Source organism: Xiphias gladius, chromosome 9 (genome assembly GCF_016859285.1).
Source record: "Xiphias gladius isolate SHS-SW01 ecotype Sanya breed wild chromosome 9, ASM1685928v1, whole genome shotgun sequence".
NCBI lineage: Eukaryota > Metazoa > Chordata > Actinopteri > Istiophoriformes > Xiphiidae > Xiphias > Xiphias gladius.
In genome coordinates, this window is record NC_053408.1 from 7,552,758 (window position 1) to 7,572,394 (window position 19,637).

Here is a 19,637-nt window from a genome sequence, read left to right on the forward strand (position 1 = left end):
TAAAACTTCACAACAATTCACCATCAAACAAAGGTCACACGAAGCTCCGCCGTTATGTCCATCCATAGAAACTAAGAACGCCGCACATCAGCAACCCCATCATTCTTGTTGGGATCATTACACACACACATACACACACACACACACACAGACATACACACCGTTTATGCCTCTCTGTCAACACGCACCCAAACACATTCCCTGGGGATTAGAGACAGCCAGCACTTGCAGTCAGGTCAGGTGTATGTCTCTATTGCATCATGACTCATCACATCGATCTGTCGCCAAACAGTTAGACAGCTTGTTTAAGTGTTGTCAAGGATTATAAAGATCGTTTCAGGGCTAAAAGCAAAGGAAGGTTTGAGGATTTAATGGGAGAATGGGAGGAGAGTGTTTCTTTGTGTGTATGCAGGTGGGTTGTGGGGGTCGGAGGGTCTGTGTTCCAGTCAGTCGTGGATGACGATGGGGCCTCGCATCCTCAGGCTGGGGTGAGGGTGCGGAGGGGCCAGGACGAGCCCCTGCGGAGGGCCCTGGGAGACCCTGCGGAGGGTGATCTGCTCGCAGGGCTGCCGGCAGGCGTGCCTCAGCTGGGAGCGGGACAGCAGCCGCCTGGCCCTCCTGGGGGCGTGGAGACAAGACAGGACATAAGCGCAGAAGAAGATACACTGATATCAGGAAAAACTCCAGCTTTAAAGTTCACTCTTGGCCCAGGACACCGCAGTTAGTAATAGTAACGGCTGCAGTGGTGCTAACTAAGTACATTTAAGGGTACTTTCCATTTTCTGCTACTTTATACTTCTACTCCATTACAACACAACGGCAACTGTCATTTATGTCGCTACATGTATCTGAACGATCTGAGTGTGTCTTCCACCACTGAACAGTAGCAGACGAAACAATATCGGCAGTTTGCTTCGTTTGCCCAGTTACTGTTTCCACAGTCAGGAGCGAACTTTCAGTCTCAACTTTTGAGCCAACATGGACGAGAGATGGTCCTTTTAAATGCTAAGGAAAAAAACATCATCTTTATTAAAAGTGTGGATTAACCGGATTTTTCTGACAGTGTCAGAGAAATTTGAAAAATATTTATGTCTTCAACCCTTCAAAGCCCTCCTGTGCTCATCTCTTCTCCCTCCCAACTCTCCTGCCTCCCAACCTTAAAATTAATTATTAAAATGATAAATATGTTAGGTCCTGGTAACAAATGCATTGAGCCCCGCGAGTTTATAAACTCAGTTTCCCGATGATAGCTACACGAGAAGATTGATGCCACTCTCACGTCTGTACAGTAAATATGCAGCTGCCAGCAGCAGCCAGTTAGCTTAGCTTAGCATAAAGACTAGAAACAGGGGGAAAACATCCTTTCTGTCTCTGTCATAAGGTTAAAAAAAAAACAACCCAGAACCTCTACAGCTGTAAATGTTAACTGTACACTCATAGAAGTCAAGAAGCATATTTTCAAAAATGTCGAGCTTTTCCTTTAAGGTTTTTTTTCCTTAACTTTTTTTTTTATTTTTTATTTTTTTTTTTAAATTTGGGGTTTTTAGATTTGATTGCGACATTTTTCATGCATTGACTTGTTTTCTTTAACCTTTATTTTTAACCAGGAAGTTTCTTGAGAAACTCTCTTTCACAAGACACACAAGAGAAGCTTGATGATTTAAAACACACCACATTCCTCATGAAACATGTTTTGAATGTGGTGTCTGAGTGCCTGATATTTAAATATAACAGCTCAAAATCCGGTAGTAGCCGAGAATTTAAGATTGCATCTTTATGTTTCCGTGAGTAACAGTGGCTAAGCCTGCGGATAATGTTTACCTCAATCCATTATTTACACCTAGCTGACCACAGACCTGATGCTTCTCATTACTGTGGCCAATCTGCAATTTGGCTCCAGCAACATGCAGTAAAAATGTGGCAAAACATAGGAGCAATGGTGAAACTGGCTTTGGGCTATGGGCTTTCGGGGACAGCTTATTTGTCATGTATGTTATTGGTCTACCAGCAGTTTGACAAACTTCATGCTACTGAACTACTGGTAGTTAATCACCTCATCGGCCGGCTGTACAAATGTTTTGAGCAGTATCTCCAGAGAAAAATGTTCGTTTTCATCATTCAGCACACCTTTACATGAGGTGTAAAGCGTAAGGCCTCACCACCAACAACCGATGCATCGGAGTGCAGCATGTACTGAGCATCGGGAATTACTAAGACTCATCTCTGGTTAGGAAGCGAGAGAGAGGAAGAACTCTGCAGGATTTGCAGGCTTATGAAGGGGCCGGTGGTAATTTCCAGAATGCAGGGGGTGCTGCGTGCTGTGAGAGGAAGGCTCTTTAGCAGCCACAGCACTAATGGGATTCATTTGGAGATATGCAATATACATAACAACAATGTATAAGTGATTATTCACTTTTCCCTTTAGGTGGTCACACTTTCAGATGTAATCCACAACAAAGCCCTCTCATTTTCTTCCCCTTTCCACTGCTCTCTCAGCAGCGCCGACGACGTTCTTCTTGCACGGTGAACGGGAAAACACATCAAGTTCGTCCGACAGTCGTGCATCTACGCGCATATCTTTCAAGTACAATGCCATACTGTACTTATACTTGTACATAGCATGACATACCCTGCGCATTGTCACCTAACAGAATATGAAACCGGAGAGGAGCAGGACAGATTTAGCTCTGGTGGCACATTATCTCAAAGCGCTGCTGTTTGTCTGTTCAGCTGGCCTTCGGGAGGAGCAAAGCAAACATGCAAAAGCCACTCTCAAACATACCAAGCTGTCTCCCTCACATTTCTGTTTCGCTTTCTCTCGTTCTGTTCGCATTTCTGATGCTCTGTCCTGTTATTTCTCTGCCCAAATCCAGCCTCTCTGAATCTTACGTCAGGCAGAGTGATGGAGGAATTACTCAGATCCTTCACGCAAGTAAAAGTACCAATACTTAAATGTAAAACTGCTGTTTTAACTATTTTACATCTTGTTAGGTAGTTTGGTCCAGTGGTTCCCAACCTAGGGGGTCGGTCCAAGATAAATCACACAAGATAAATCTGAGTTGTCGTGAGATAACTAGTGTAGTAGGAAGAAAGTTGTTCTTCACAAATCAGTTTTCATTTTTGAACTATTCTCTAATGTTTCCTTTTAGTGAAATATTGGATAGTTTCGCCTTTTTGAGCTTCAAACATTTATTTAAATCTGTCTGTCTTCACTATCTGAAAAGTTTACTACCACTGGTTTAATCTTTAAAAATACATTGTAGTTTATAAGTTTATCATATATTTTTTCATGTAAAATTTGTTACCACTTTATAATACATTCTGCGATTGGCAGTGCAATTTTGTTGTATGAATCAGGCACTAACAAAATAATTGCTGGTTAATACAGGTACTTAAATGTCAGTACAGAAAAAAAAAACAAGACTATGGCAAAAAAGGGAATAAGAACTTTTGGGGGAAAGGTGAAATAAACTATACTCAACAAATATACTGTATATAGTCTTGTTTTCTTCCGCTGCACCTAGATTAAAGTACCAGCAGGAACCAGTCAGTAATTTATTAGAACCTGATTCATTCAATGAAATCACACTGTAAACCGAAGGCTGTATTACGAGGTGTTATCTAAATCTTAATCTGAAAAGTAACTACAAACTAAAGATGTCAAAGAAATGTGACTTGAAAAGGACAATTACCACCTTTGAAACTTAGTGAAGTAGAAGTATAAAGTAGCATATAATGGAAGTACTCAAGTAAAGTACTAATGCAATAAAAATGTACTTAAGTACTGTACTTACAGCACTTTTCCTCTAGCGCCATCATGGGATTAACATTTTTTTAACATTTCAGAGAGAAATATCTCAGCACTTCAGAGAATGAATGGGGATAATTTGCTGACCCCTTGACTTTTCATGTTCCTATTATCTCATTCTAGTCGCATTTAACAGTTTAAACAGTTTTTATGCGCTGTGTAACCTATACTGAGAAAAGTGTTAATTTGCTCTGTTTCTGTCTGTAATTGTCTCTCTTGCCTCCTCGAATAAGTGGGAGTGATCTTCCACTCCTCTCTGCTCTGTGGCACACTGCGCCCTTCATCACACTGAGTTAGAGATAAAGACGAGGATAACAAGGTGGAGAACGGGGAGAAAAAATGAAACTTCCGATCATCTCTCATTAGCGGCAGCCTTTCGGAGCAGCTCTATTAATGGCTTTTATTCAGAAAAGCATTCAGTGTCCCTACCAGGAGAGTGGATGGCAGTATAATATAACAGAAAGGGTAAATTATTCAGAATGATGCTCTCACGCTCTCTGTCTTACACACATAAGCGCACGGCCATGTTGTCTTGGTGGTCAGTGAGTGATCCACAAGAGTGCCGCCACGGTTAATGTGGTAATGATATTTCCACTCAGGGCCCAACGGTGCCTGGCTCCTCGCTGGCCCATCTGCACCAGTTAGCTGGTCTAATTTTAGACCCGGCGGTCCGAGGGCGGCTGCGAGCGCCGGGTGCCATGGCTCATTTAGACACAGGCTTAATGGAAGAACATCTTTCTCTCTCACATGCAGACGTGCAAACTTTGACTCATTATGCGCACGCGAGAGTGTGTGTCTATATGTGTGTGTGAAAATACAAAGAACCAGATTTTCTATGTGTAAAACACAAGAACCTGTTTATTCAAGTCTATATTCAATCGTGCTTGCGACAAAATGTGTACTGACGTTCAGTGTTTGCAAAGAGAAGCAGACAACGAATAAGACCAATCTGCCGTTGGGGGTTCTGCGTCTGTACCAAATTTCATGGCGATCCAAACAGTTGTTGAGAATAGTCACTAAAAAAATAATAATGTCGACCTGATGGTGGCACTAGAGGAAAAGTCAAAGGGTCACCAGAATTTAATGGCAAACCGTCCCGTGGCTGTTTAGATATTTCAGTCTGGTCCAGTTTAGTGGACCAACTTACCAACATTGCTATCCTTGGAGCCATGTGACTATCATAGCAAAAAAAAACAACCAAAACATCTGTATCGATCTTGGCATCGATAATTAAATGCATGCAAAACTGACAGTGAGACACTAGCTTAAAAAATATGAAATATTTTGAAGGCTAAACTTCAGCCTCAAACAAAAGCAGCTCATTGTGTCTACCTTCAGGGCCCTAGAAATCCTCTAGGAAAAAAGGATTAAGTGTTCCTGTTTTGTTTTTTTTTTCCACGAAATCAACCACATTTTTTTGACCGAAAAGTTTTCACGCGTGAGTCTTATGATACCAGACATCTGGACAGTTTGTAACTGAAGAATGTAAAATCCTCTAAGTTCCAAAACAAAAAAGAGCAAACATGACCTCAAGTGTCTTCGGTGGCAGCTAAGGGACCGTCTACCTTATATTTTCATCATTTTCTTCAAAGATACATTTTTCCCTCCAATCAAAAATTATCTCATTTGTCAAAACTGATGCTTTTAGAGGGTTTCTTGAACAGTTGACAGGTCATGTTTTGATAAAAAATGAACACTTACTTAATTGAATTTTAATTGATTTCATATTTTTAAAATGATGCAATGATTTTTTTTTGACACCCTTAGATGGTGCAAAAGGAGAACAATACTCTGCAGGCTTCCCAAGCTGCCACCGTTTCAACTCAGTGGGTCTGTGTAAATTTAAGCACAGGGGCGTATTGGGTTGTATCTGTTTGTGCGTTTGAACTACACAGCTCCTATGAAGTCATCGCCAGACAAAAATAACCCACTTAGTCACAGTTTAGTTCAGTTTCTCTTATCTGCTGTCGCTCAGCTCTAAGCATCACTTGCTTTCCCTTCAGACACACACACACACACACACACACACACACACACACACACACACACACACAGAGTCAGCCAATCAGAGGTCAGAAAAGGGTCACCTTTGCTTACCTGGTCTCCCGGGTGACGAGGAAGAAGCTGTCATCTGGGGCATCGATCCAGTTGGGGCGTCTCTTGCGGATCATCACTCCACCTCGGGTGTTTCCACTACTGCTGTTGCGGCCGTTGTGCTGCAAAAGGACAATTCGATGTTATTTAATGACAATAAGCGCTTGATTTAGTGATACCTGATTTGTTAAAAAGATTATAAGACACCTACCAGGAGGGGTCCACCTGTTGCACCTGGGTTCTCTGCAAAAACAAAGCCACAGCAGTGAGAGAAAGATGCAAAGTATGCATGAGGGAATCTGTCAGTTGTGAATAGTATTGATTAGTTTATTACTTTTCCTAGTTACAAGTGGTGCAACAAATGACTGTGTTTCAATTTCAGTAAAAATAGTGAAGTTACCAATAAAAAACAAAGTGTCAGACTGAAGTTGAATCATCCAAATTATCCAAATGACCCCCATCTGCTGATTCGCTTTCATTAGAATTAGTTGTCATTCTCTCCAACGAGCTAGTTTAGATAAGAAATGGCAGAAAAGGTTATCAACTCCGGGTGTATCTCCACTAATCTGATTTTATCAAGCAAAATGATGACAAGAACATTAGATATTAACACTGTTTGGTCCCCAAGGTTCATTCACATCAGAAGTAACTTAGTTAAAAGCAAGAGGGGATGCATTTTCCTTTTTTTTTTTTTTTTTGAGGTGGGGGGAGGGGGGTGGGGAGTTTCACAGATAAAGTAATGACTTTTGCTTCTGGGCAGGATTAAGTTAAGCAATAACAGTCTTATTGAAAAAACAACTCATAATTACTTTTGTGGAATCAGTTCAGCTGTTTTTTCTTTTTTTTTTTTTTGTTTGTTCTGTTTTGTTTTTTTAAAGAAATGTGTGTCTGTGTGTGTCTACCTGAGCGCCTGTCCGGCTCAGCCCTGCTGTGGTGATGGTAGCTGCGCTTTCCCAGCATGCCGTGGGGGCCGTGCGGGAGAGAGGAGAGGAGACGTCGAGGGGGAGGCGTCTGCAGGCCCGGGGTGCGGTGTGAGCGAGGGGCGTGGGCTGCCGGACGGGACTCTGGAAGAGACACCAAACTTCAGCTGCATCAACTGGCTCCAATGGACCACCTCAATGTTTTCTACTCATATTTTATTGATTTGACACAGTTATTCAGTACAATTAAGTAAAATCAGACCAGTTATGGTCAAATTTACGGTTTCAAGTCTTGATTGTGTGAATTGATTTACCTAGAAACTGCAGGACACTGGTCAGAGTGCTCCTTTGGGCGGCTCTGGTTTTGGGTAAGCGAGTCCCCTGCCCTTCTGACACCCTTAACATGTCTAAACCAAACACACACACACACACACACACACACACACACACATTTAACAAACCAGTGCAGTGTTTCTCAGAAGGCATTAACTCCCTCTAAGCCTTACTGACTGACCAATAATACTAAATACTGTTTAACATCTATGCAGAATCATGCAATTACAAACCAAGTCTGTGTGTCAATTGAATTCTGCATAAAGATGAGTTGATAGAAGGGTGAACTGCGCATGATTGGAACAAGGATGTCTTATGGAGATGAAAACGACCTCTTATGTTTAAAATGAATGTAGAGCAACATCGCAAGGTGCAGGAGTCAATGCATGTGATCAAATTACTCTGAGGTATTAATACGGTGAGACTTGCTTCCAGGGATGACGTGACCACTTAAAAAGAGAAAAAAAATCTGTCTCACATGCACATACAATTTTCAGTACATGCTTACATGCACACACAAACAAAAAAACGTATCGTAAACACACATACATTAAATATGAAGCCGTTATAAGAGCAGGCACTGAAGGTTGAGTCCATGCTGGGGAGGGGAGGCGTGCCGTTGTGGTTCCTCTGAGTGTCGTGGAGTTGATGGACAGATAACATGGACACATGAAGCACAAGGACTCGGAAGAGATGCTTTCAGGTGTGACTTTATTGGAGGTCTACTCTCACGTTCACACAGTGATGAAAGAAAAGAGCAAAAAGAGGTAGAAGATGAGATGAGAATATTGCAACAGTTGTTAGGAAATGAAGGACGAGGAGGCAAAGTGAAGGGGGGGGGGGTGGCTCTGAAGGGCAAATCCTGGCTGCAGGATTTACAAGACAAAGGAGGCAACAGGATGGATTCTCATGAATATTGCATGATTTGAACACAGGAGAATAGCTGAATGGATGGCATGGCAAGAGACCACGGTCCAGTAGATGACTTCTTATGGTCTGACTCTGATCTGTGGGTGGGGGGGGGGGGGGGAGCGCGGCGGCAGCCAGCAGCAAAAAGTCAAGAGCAGCTATTTATTGTTTGTACCAGACAAATAAGCCTTCACTTCAGCTTTAACCTCCCTTCTTTCAAGTATCGTCAGTCCAAAGCTCATTATCGATCCATTCATTTGTCTAATACACTCACAAAAACACACGATTAACAGCATGAGGGAAAATGTGTGCGCAAATAGGGAATAAAAATGCTTTAAAAAAATGGTGATGGCAAACACAGTGAAGCGGAGGTTCAGTATTTACAATCAACATTCGCGGCTGAGACAATTCGCTCAGCCATGATAGCACAGAGTGGGCACGCCTTTACCAGGGGTGCCGTGCAAAATAGAGCTTTTCTTAGTAAAATACATTTTCTCTACATCTAACTTCAGCAAATATGTGGCTCAGACTAGAACATGACTTCTATCGGGTTCTATTACAGTCTACTTGTTAAAGACAGGAGCAAAATCAGTTATTATGTGTGTATTTTCAAAGTGGGTGTTCGTGTAGAATAGCCCTGTTTAACCAATAAATCTTTGTGTATAATTCCAACAATGGCTTTCAGTTCACAGTGACTAAGTACCATAACAGATAGAAGAATAAAAATAAATAGATTAAAAAAACAAAACAAAAAAAACCACAAATGAAAAGATGATCAAAACTCATAGTTATGAGGACAGGCAGTCTTTATTGGAAACAGGGGGTGGGAGAATACAAAAACCAAAATAATAATAATAACAATAATAATAAAAACAGAAAAGAGAGACAGACGGGTGGGGGGGTGGGGCAGAGACGGGCAGAGATGGGGTTTGATGATGGGGCAGTCAGGATGAGAAGGGGTGGTGAGCGCGTGTGTGTGTCGGTGTGTTTGTGTTTCTGTATGTCTGCATATGTTGTGTTTTTGTTTGCAGGTGTGTGTGTCCATGTGGCAGAAGTTAGGAGGAATTGAAAGAGCTCTTACACTCTGCCTTTATGGCCCCACAGTTAATGGGGACAAAGGGCCGGCGCGCAGCACGGCGCAGCCTGATGATGTCACGGCACATGTGCCGGGCCAGCTTGGTGAGGCGGGTGGCCTGCAGCAGGAAAGCCTGCTTGGTCTTCATGGAGGACTTGGGGCTGCCGCTGTTTCGCATCGGCACCATGTGGTTGGACTGACGGGGAGCGTGACCTCGTGAACGGGACTCCTGGGAAGGAAGTGCGGAGACACAGAGAGAAGGCCACTGAATACAGGTGTGCTGACGTCAGCTGTTTAAAAAACATTGTAGGCGCTTTAAAAACTAAACTGCTTTTAAAAAAGGCCCTGGAAACCTATTTTCATAAACAGCTTCTTACTATAAGTGATGTGGTCCAACAGGAACACAACATTTTCTGCCAAAGTTGGAACCGTTTTGGTTATTTTGCATAAGAGACCTCTGTCAGTTTTCAGGGGCTTCAAAAGTTCTAAAAACAGATATTCGCCCCAGATTGCAGTCCACGTCCAGGTTATATAATGCCAAAGACTCAAGTAAGCTGTAGTTTTTAATGAGTTGTAAGTTATTATTTCACTTTATTAAGTTTTACGACCAAGTAGAGAAGCTGACAACTGTTTATATGAAAAAGATACCGACCTCGCATTTCAGCCTTTAATGAAAAAGTCATGAAAAAAGCATGCAGCAGTATATGCTCAGTTGCTAGTTAAATATAGTCAAATAAAATAGCTCAGCAAAAAATATTACCTTCACAAAAGGTTTATTGAAGGTTTTAGTAAGGTGGTGATTCAACTTTATGGTCGTTTACGAGGCTAGAGTGCTATTTAACTGTATTATGTTTCAGTGAGAGGTGAGGGTGACCCCGTTTATGTCAGTGGGGGCAACTGCAGCTTCCAAACTGGTCATGAACTGGAATTAACATGTCTGTAAATCAGCTTCGTCAAAAAAGGAACATTATAATCCTTGTGAAGGTGGGATTTATCGCAGGGCTATTAAATAAAGCTGCATTAGATAAACCGGCATGTGAGTGTACATTGTGGAGTGGCAGGGAAAGTGCAGGTGCAATTAATTACATTAGTAATGGCTGCACTCCATTTGTATTAGACTACTCCAAGGCTCTGATGTTGTGCATTATGGCTCACTGTGATGATTTGAAAAGTGGCACTAAATTAAACAGAGCAATCATTTATGGTATTAGTTACAACTGTGCTGTGTGTGCTGCGAAAATGGCTATTTAGCCCAGAAACAGGGTGGGAGTTTGGGTCTCTGCATTGCGTCCTCTGCAAATCAATCTCTAACAAAAGAAACTCTGGGGTCCAAAAATGGACTTTGACATATTTATTTGTCTCATTTCCTTACACATATTGTACACCTATATTCCTTTACATTACAATTCAGAACTTCCAAAGAATTTTCCAAATTTCCATCGGCATGATAAAAAAGGATAAACTACAGTCTCAGGGTGTCTGCACTGTCCCGTGTGGCCTTTTCAATTCCAGTTATAAGGACATAAAAGGACCACTTCTGCATTGACTGGTCTGCTTTGAATTTATAGAAAAAAAATTCTCTTAACTGGTCAGTTTTCTCGCTAGGAAATCCAACGGTAAAAGCGGAAAGTGTGTGAATCGATTAACAGCTAATATGTGAGATACTTTATGTGATGTTTTGCGCTTACTGAGTAACTGATGTTGACAGCTAAAAACATCTATTATATGCTACAGATTTTAAATTTTACAGAGCAGCAGTTGTGTGGATTTTGTTTTATTCTTTATTTTCTATCTATAATTTGGGACAATTTATGCTTCATAAACTGACATGGTCCTAGGCATTTGAACATGCAGATACTCTGATTGAGACACATTTACCCTCCTTTATGTGTTTCACATATCTGACTGAGCTTACATTGCTTGCAGGACTCGGGGAGGTCCTCTCCTCTGGGCCTTCCGCTCTGCTTGGCATCTTCAAGCCGCCGTACTTCTTCCAGTACATCCAGCAGGAAACGCACAGACGGCACTGCATGTTTGGAGGCCCCCACGAGTACCACTGGGCCGACTGCATGGCTGTTAAACGTACAAAATGAATTAATGCTTGTTAAAGGAATCACAGGAGGAAACTGGTCTCAAGACACTCAGCACAGTGGATGATTTTTATTGACTGATGAGATTAGTACCTACAGTGTCCTAACAAACGTGAAGAAACTGTCAGCACAGATATATGGGTAGGTAAAAAAAAAGAAAAGAGTGTATAGTACGGCAATTATTGTTTTGAATTTTGTTGATTTTGATTCTCCTAAACACTTCTGTTTCTCATCAAATCCTCATTCCAGTTTTTCGCATTTTATTTGATCAAGAAATTAAACCACAATATGTTGAAGGAAAAAAATAATTTGTCAAATTCTTTACTATTTTATGATTCAAATCCATTCTGCTCAGAGCTTGAATGGGTGCAGTTCAGCTTCTATCGATACAAATAGAACATTTTCTGTTGCTACTTTAAGATGAAAGTTTTCTACTTGCCAGCCATTGTGAGGCTTTTATTGTGAAGAAGCTTTATTTTCAGATAGTTATTAGTTGGTTAATTGGTCCTTTGACAAAAAAAAAAAATTTAATAAAAGACTAAAGGTTTAAGTCATTTATGAAGCAAAAATGTAAAATGTGAGAATTTGCAGTTTTTGTATTTTATATCATCGTAAATTGAATATCTGGGTTTTTGGACTGTTGGTTGGACAAAACAAACAAGTCGAAGACATAAAGTTGTGAAAGTGTGATGTACGTTTTTACTATTATCGGACAATTGATCATAAAAAAAAATAATAATCAACATTATATTATGATTATCATAATAATCACAGTAGGTCCAAACTTTGTTTTCAGGAATTGAAAGCATATTTTTAAAGCCTCACTGGTTCTCATACATCTGAAACCAGTTTCAATTCTGAACCCGTTTTCGTTACCCAACCCTAATACAGAGCCACATTAAAGACTGGATTAGTAACAGCTGTCAAGATAAATAAGCAGATACGCAGTGATGGTGAAAATAAAAGGAAACCACCTCTTCTAGACTCTTAGCTGCATTTGTTTCCCCTTCATTTCTAAATTACCCATGTTCACTGCCCTCGTGATTTCATTTTACACACACACACACACACACAAAAACTTACTATAGCAGCTCTCGCAGGCTCTGCCCCCGCCTGCTGCATGGTAGGCCCCGGGGCCTGCTCCATTCACTGTCGCCATCTTGCCATTGGTCATTGAAATCTGGTTGGGGTTGGGTTTGTTACTGTCGGATAAGAAGAAGGAGAGGAGATTTAAGAAACACACCAACGCAACGGCTGCATTCTGCAGTGCTTTAAATTTTAACAAATTAAGAAAAAAAAATCATCATCTTGATGCCAGAGGTACAGAGATTATGGCGACGTACATCTGAATATTGAAATGTGAAATGAAACGACTTACTATGTGGGGATATAAACTTGCTTCAGTTTGCTCTCTGCCTCTGCTGCCTTCAGTCTCTTCTGCTCCGAGAAAAAACAGAAACACAATGGACGGATAGGATCATTAATAACAAAAGAAATCAACTTGTTTGACATAAATCTTGATACTCTGACACCTTTCAAAATCAGTGCTAATAGGCAGCCTGAAAATAGGACTGCAGGATTACAAAGAAAATCATTAAACGAGTCAATGCATTTCAAAGCTGTTGATTCCTTCCTTCTTGATGTGATAGTTTGCATGCGCCTTCTACTCAGCCTCTAAATGGCTGTATAATCTTTTCTGTAGCTCTGGAGGGAGGGAGCTTTTGTGAGTAATACTGAAAAAGTATCTAAGTTTGGAGTTTCAACGATGATGGAATTTAACAGCCAGGGAAAGTCTAGTGAAAGATGCTAGTGAGTTGCATTATAGGAACTGTACAATGCAACACATATATATATATATATTTTTTTTTTTTAAAGTTTGACTCATACCACAACTTGAACTCTCTTTTTTTAATAATGTGTCTCTTTCAACTTTGCGAAAGTGCAATACTAATTTTGGAGTACCCTTTTAAGTGAAATTTGCATTGCAGTAGACAATGAAAGTACAACAGAAGACATGCAGACTATAACTACAGAAATATGTAACATATAAACAACACATCCAAAACATATAAATATATACCAAAATAATGCAGGACAAAAAAAATCTTAAATGATCTTCAGAAACTTAGAAATACAAAAGCACCATGTACGAATTAAATGTTCTGTCTTTTGCTTTTTTATTTAAAATGTACCTAGTGGAGTTTTTGCCCCACTGGTAGCACTGTAGAGCAGTGTTTTTATGAGTGGGTCCCGTTTTTTTTATTCTAATGTAAACATAAAAAAAAGAAAAAGAAAAAAGAAAAGAAAAAAAAAAAGAAAAAAGCACAAGCACAAGCACACACACACAAATCATACTTTAATATAATTGTTATCCAAATGCAATTGCAAGTATTATTATATATTGTGCAAGTGACTGTTCTAACATCAGGTAACAGATACATTTTACATCAGGCAAAATTCTCGCATATAACCAGGCAACTTTATATTATATGAATATTACAGGAATACTGGAAGAACACGCGCACACACGCACACACTTTAGTGAAAAACACTGAATATAAACAGAAACTTTGTTTACCAGAAAACTCTAAAGGGCACCTTTACGCTTTGGACTTAAAGCTGGGTTTCTTCAGCGTCCAATAAATTAAATTCAAGACTTTTTAAGACATCATTAATACCACACAGAATACAATTTAATACCTTTTTCATGGTCATACTTATCAAAGAACCATGGAAAACCAGTAGAGACATTAAACCTACATAATAGGCATAAAATTATTTATTAAGTACAGACATTATTTATGTCAGATTTCTAACTAATGTTACCATCTACAGCGGGCAAGACATCTGTGATTAAAATTCCAGATTTTTTAATGTCTTCTGAGGGCTTTTGAGGAAACTGTATTCAGTTCTTTTTAAGACTTTTAAAGACCTGCTGATACCCGGTCAAAAGTAAAAACTCTTAAACACTGTCAGACTGGCCACATCACAGGAGAAAGCCGTTTCAAGAAAGAAATACTTAATTTCATTGTTTTGAAAATACTGAATTACTCTCACCTGTTGCACATATCTGTCTGTGGTCTTCCACATGTAGTAGTACTCTATGATACTGGTCAGAGACTTCCATGGCAGCTTCACAAGAGGAAAGAATGAAGAGGTTGGGGGGTGGGGGAAGAAAGAGTAAATTAATTATATTAATATCTCATGTTCTTGCCATCTGAGTGCGAAAGCCCTCATGTATATTCATGAGCGAGAGGCAACTGGCCAGAGAGGCTGAAAGCTACGACTTCTGCTTGGTTCTGAGCCTCAGACGAAAACACACACTGTCTCACAGACACACACACACACACACACACACACACAGTGATTCACACATTTAATAAGTATTCATGAACACCTGATGAGACCCCACATACACCCATATCCTGCCTTTATTGTGCAGTAAAGGTAGTTGGTGGGAAGGATTGTTCAACAGAATCAAACAGTCACCCCTTGCAGACTTGAAAAGGTGGCAGTTAAGATTGGTATTTTCTTCCTTCAATGAGCAGCGGCTGTGGTCAGCTTAAATTCATGCCAATTACAATGGGTTCCCACTGTGACGAGTTTCCAGTGTGGGGGAAGAAGGTATCCAAAGTCCACAGAAACTTCTCGAATCACTCCTGCAGCATAATCAGATGTCTCCACTGTCAAACTGTTTGCTAAGGAAGGTTCAAAAGGTAATGTGTTTCACCAAAGTACATCTCAACACACAGCTAGGATTGGCTCAAGCTCATCATAAACAGCTCACCATGTAAGCTGTTTTTCGACTGGCATACATGGGCGTATGAATGTACAGCGGTGAGATGGATTATGCCGAAGGAGTAATTTGAGTAGTTTTGATTTTAATACCTTATAAACATAAAATCTGGTCACTATTTCAGTGAATTCAAGTTGACTACAAGCTGCTGTTCTGGATTAAGAATGAAACTACCAACAGACCCTCTAGAGTCAAGGTTCAGTTTGGTTCATTTTTGCAGACTTCGTAAGCCTTCGTTTTTGTCTTTGTTTAGCATCTTTTAAATTGTCCTTGACCCCACATTCATTGTATCAATTTTCAAACTCAGCTATAAGACTTCTCATTTATTCAGCCGCAAAAAGTATTAAGCTGCCATGAACCCAAAACACATGGAAACCATGACAAAGGCACTTGTAAAAATGTCCACAAATTATTATTAAAGAACAGTTCTAAGTTGTAAAAATATTCTGTCACTATTCATACACACAAATACACCAGAAAATGTAAGAAATTAAACTATAATACAGCCTATTTACATGTTAAGTGATTTTATTCCAACTTGTTTTTGTGCCCTTTTCATTGAAAGTCTATGTATGCCTGTAAAATCGCTGAACAATCAATAATACATTTTGTTTCAAAAATATTTTTGGTCTACAGACATAAATGAGGTACTCTTTGAAATCCCCACATCAGCACTTTCAACAGTTTTTTCCGCTTGTCTCCAAACGATTTATAGATAAAGTTATGTTACTGTAAATAAAACATATTTAGTCTATTCACTGATGAACAGACTCCCAGGGGGAGGCAGCCACCTATCAAGGGCAAAGACGGTCAACATTTTATGCTTAAACGACAGAATTTGAACAACCAACAGATACTGAACTTTCTCAGCTGATGACGAGATGGATGTTTTGAGATGTTGCCATTTTTTTTTTGTTCTTCTCTCATCTTCTCATGAAGATAAAGAAAGAAAATTGTTATTCTGACAGTCAGTTTTGGAGTCCAAGGGAAAAAGATTAGCCACATTCAGGGCTGACTGAGCCATGTATAGCTCGCTTTGCAGTCTATAAATTTAAAAGTAAATTTTGGTTGACATTGAAGCAAAATATAATACTAAAATGTGCCATGTAAAATACTAAAATTTACTAGATAAAAACAAACGTAAAGTTTTCATATCAGATATTATGTTTATTCAAATCACCTGGGCACCCTAATGGCAGTTTCCTGTAGCAGACACCCCACAAATTCCAGCTGGTATGACTTTATAACGGCCAGGGTTTGAGCGCAGTTATAAACACACACTTACAAAGTCTTGTCGGATGTCGTTGAAGTCTTTTCCGTATTTCTCTAATGCCTCTTCGAACATGGCGGCTTCCGAGGCACTCCACTCCTCCATCTCATCCCTGCAGAGCACCGGGCCGCCTGCTGGGACCAGCACACTCAGTGCACTGGACAGGTCGTAATTATGACGATGCAGTGTGTCCATCGCGTGGAACTGCAACCGACGGACACAGGACGGGAGTTACAATCTATCATTTAAGTCACAATCGGGTACTGCAGGGTGAGTGTGCCTTTATGTGCGTCCAACTCACCAGTGTGATATCTCGTGAGGCTGCAGCCGCACTCATGTGTAAGCTTGGCTGTCTGACTGAGCTGCTGCAGTCCAATGCTCGAGCAAAGGTCCCAACCGCCCTGAAAAAAATATGCATATAAACAACAACAGTGTGTATGTGAGAGAATGAGACAGACAGAGAGAGAGAGATAGAGAGAGAGAGCATATATATATATATATATATATATATATATATATATATATATGAATGAATCCAGTACATTACTCCTAATCAGTAGGGCTCATTGCTTTCTTTTACCGATTTTTACAGGGAAAAAAAGCCAAAAAAAAAAAAACCCAAGACAGACACACAACTCAGAATACACTTCCAGTAATGGTGAGCAAAAAAATGGAGCACAAACACAAATGAGCTTCTCATACATCAAACACGATAAACAGTCAACTAACTACAAGATTTAAACACAATCTTTATATTATTAATTTTTAATGCAATTTTCATCCATTTTTAATATCTGAAATAAACAGTGATATATTCACATATTCCCTGATGAATAAAAGTTAAAATAATGAGCCCTACTTACGGTATCAGCCATCCCTCAAACAATAAGAATATGCATTTATTATTTGTGCAGTCATACTTTGCATTATCATACCCAAACAGAGCAAAAATTGTGGAGTTGAATATTATATCCTTTACAGCAAGTCAGCAACAGTCATAAAGTGTCAGTACTAAGAGCTGTGCCATCTCTATGGTAGTGAGGATTTAAGTAGTTGCAGCTGTAGACTGGAGGAATAAGGGTCATAAAATGCTACTATCTGGTAGCATCTGGTCGATTTGATCAGGAGGTTGTCAGTGTAGATCTCGGAGGTGAGCAGTGATTTACCGTGCCACCACTAGGAACTGGTCTATCTGTTTGTTGGTGAGTGGACATTCTGGATCCCACAGCTTCTCTTCTAGCTTCGACTGGTCCCTGTCATCTGCATCACCTGCAGGAAACAGAGACAACAGTTTACAGGCAGCACGACAGCTTCATCACAGGCTGAGGGTGAAGAAATCAATTTATGTTCCCTGATTATCTGCTACAAGCTAAATCCATGATCATAAACCCCTTAAAATTGCCTGGAAATTGTCCACTCACTGTTGAAAGAAATTACACATTTCATGATTGCACCGGACTGAATATGTTGCTTTTGTTTTCAAGCAATGGCTGATGAGGATGTCCCTTTACCAGATCCAAGTTTAATCTGCTGTGGCCTGTAACATTTATCTCAATGTACACGTTAAGCAAAGCGTGTGTTGATGTTAGATCATGTGAGTGCACATGTTCCTATGGACACACTATGTGTTAAATAGTTACGTGCATCTAATAATTTTACACTGTAACCCCTTTCCTCCCTCCCTCCACTGTTTTGTCTTGTCTGTGTAATAGCCATGTCTTTGCCCTGTCATACTTTCTTTCATGTGTTTTTGTCTGTCATGGAAAATCTATGATAAAGTCTAAAGGGTAATAGTGATCACTATAGCTTCAACAAGCAAAAAAGCTGGTATTTTCTCCATGGTTGGAACAAAGCCTACAGATTTCTTACCCCTCCAAATAACAGCTACCTGTCCCTGCCGTAACCCTTTGAGACCAATCTCACACACACCCATACATGCGCACACACGCGCTCACACACACTAGAGATGTGGATAATGACGCTAGAGATTAAAAACAAGCTGTGACCATGTAAATACCAAAACCTGTAGGCGTAATTTAACTAAATAAATGTTGAGTGAATCAGCTCATGTGCAGTTCTGACTGACCCTCTTGTAGCATTTCAGGTACGTCTGCTTGAAAGCGCGGTCCCACTCTGATCTCTCCTTTGTCGGCCAGCAGGGTCTTCTGTGTCGGATCATACACCAATGAGTAGAAGAAGGTATCCTGGAGGAAAAAAAAAAACCACACACCAATTACCAAAATGAAGAAATGGCCTCCATATTTTGAACCGCAGGGTTTTTACACTAGATCTAATGTCATCTTCTCTATTATACATTTGAACCTGAACCTTGAATCTATTTGGAATTCTGCTAATAAACTTGTAATCCCCAGCTGTTTTATAACAGAACGATCCTCACTGTGGTATCTACTAAACAATTAAGTGTTAGAATAAAAACAAGAAGGTTATGTTTTGGTAAGAATTTAAGCTGCAGCCACAAAATCTGACTTTTGTACAGATGAAACAAATAGTCGATTAATCGATTAGTCGATGGACCAAAAAAATAATAAGCAAAATGCCTGGTATTCTCCAGTTCCAGCTTCTCAAACATGCGGGTTTCTTTGTCTTATGTGATAATAAACTTAATTGTTTTAGTCTTGAGGTGTTGGTTGGACAATATGAGTAATCTGACACTATCATCTTTGTCATTAAAAAAAAAACAAAAAAACAAAAAAAACTTTACTGCATATTTTTGTTTTTCTTCCATTATATGGACCAAACAATACATCCAGAAAATCACTGAATGATTAATCAACACTGAAAGTAATGGTTAGTTGAAGTACCTGACATTCCCCTCAGTTTCTGACATCATACAAATGAAAAAGCATGTAAAGTATGACTAGACCTGCCACGATGCAGTCTGCAGTAAACAAACACCACCACCGCTAAGAGATGACGAATCAAGTTTTATTTTCTCTGGCTCACCTCTTTGTCAAGGTATGAAAGAACGGCTTCAGTCTCATTCAATAACGCAACGCTGCACTTCCCCCTGATAGAAAAAGAGAGAGGGCACCATTTAAAACACAGACACAGGAAGTGAGCAGAGTCTAATATGCATGTTCATGGCTGGATGATTGACTATCCATGAGCACTGCCTGCAGATGAAAAAGCTATAGGGTCCAGTGAGTGTGTCTGTGTCGGAGGGAGTCTGTGGATAGTACCTGATGTGTGTCGCAGGTAGACTCTCGTACTGCCGGGAGAGGAAAAGCTCTCTGTGGCGAAGCTGGTGTTTCTGTTTTTCTGTTAGCTCTGTCTCTGTTGGGTTCTCTTTCTCCTCTTCCAACTCCTCTGTAAATGCACACA

The 19,637-nt window shown here is 40.1% G+C and overlaps 1 protein-coding gene across 3 annotated transcripts in view; it reads right to left on the bottom strand.

The window, feature by feature from the left end:
- The window catches only part of mta3 (metastasis associated 1 family, member 3), a 27,215-nt gene continuing 7,578 nt past the window's right edge, over positions 1-19,637 (bottom strand). Inside the window, exons 4-19 of one of the 3 annotated variants that reach the window (XM_040135181.1) lie at positions 19,496-19,622; positions 19,260-19,323; positions 18,382-18,499; positions 17,462-17,564; positions 16,597-16,696; positions 16,311-16,499; positions 14,287-14,361; positions 12,608-12,666; positions 12,313-12,431; positions 11,055-11,212; positions 9,146-9,368; positions 7,137-7,229; positions 6,805-6,966; positions 6,114-6,145; positions 5,906-6,024; positions 1-618 (exon numbers count right to left, since the gene is read on the bottom strand). In XM_040135181.1, coding sequence (XP_039991115.1) covers positions 447-618; positions 5,906-6,024; positions 6,114-6,145; positions 6,805-6,966; positions 7,137-7,229; positions 9,146-9,368; positions 11,055-11,212; positions 12,313-12,431; positions 12,608-12,666; positions 14,287-14,361; positions 16,311-16,499; positions 16,597-16,696; positions 17,462-17,564; positions 18,382-18,499; positions 19,260-19,323; positions 19,496-19,622 — 1,913 coding nt within the window. In that variant the 3' untranslated portion in view covers positions 1-446. Of the gene's footprint in view, positions 619-5,905; positions 6,025-6,113; positions 6,146-6,804; positions 6,967-7,136; positions 7,230-8,957; positions 9,369-11,054; positions 11,213-12,312; positions 12,432-12,607; positions 12,667-14,286; positions 14,362-16,310; positions 16,500-16,596; positions 16,697-17,461; positions 17,565-18,381; positions 18,500-19,259; positions 19,324-19,495; positions 19,623-19,637 lie in introns of those variants that run through there. The other 2 variants (XM_040135180.1, XM_040135179.1) reach the window with 2 other exon arrangements.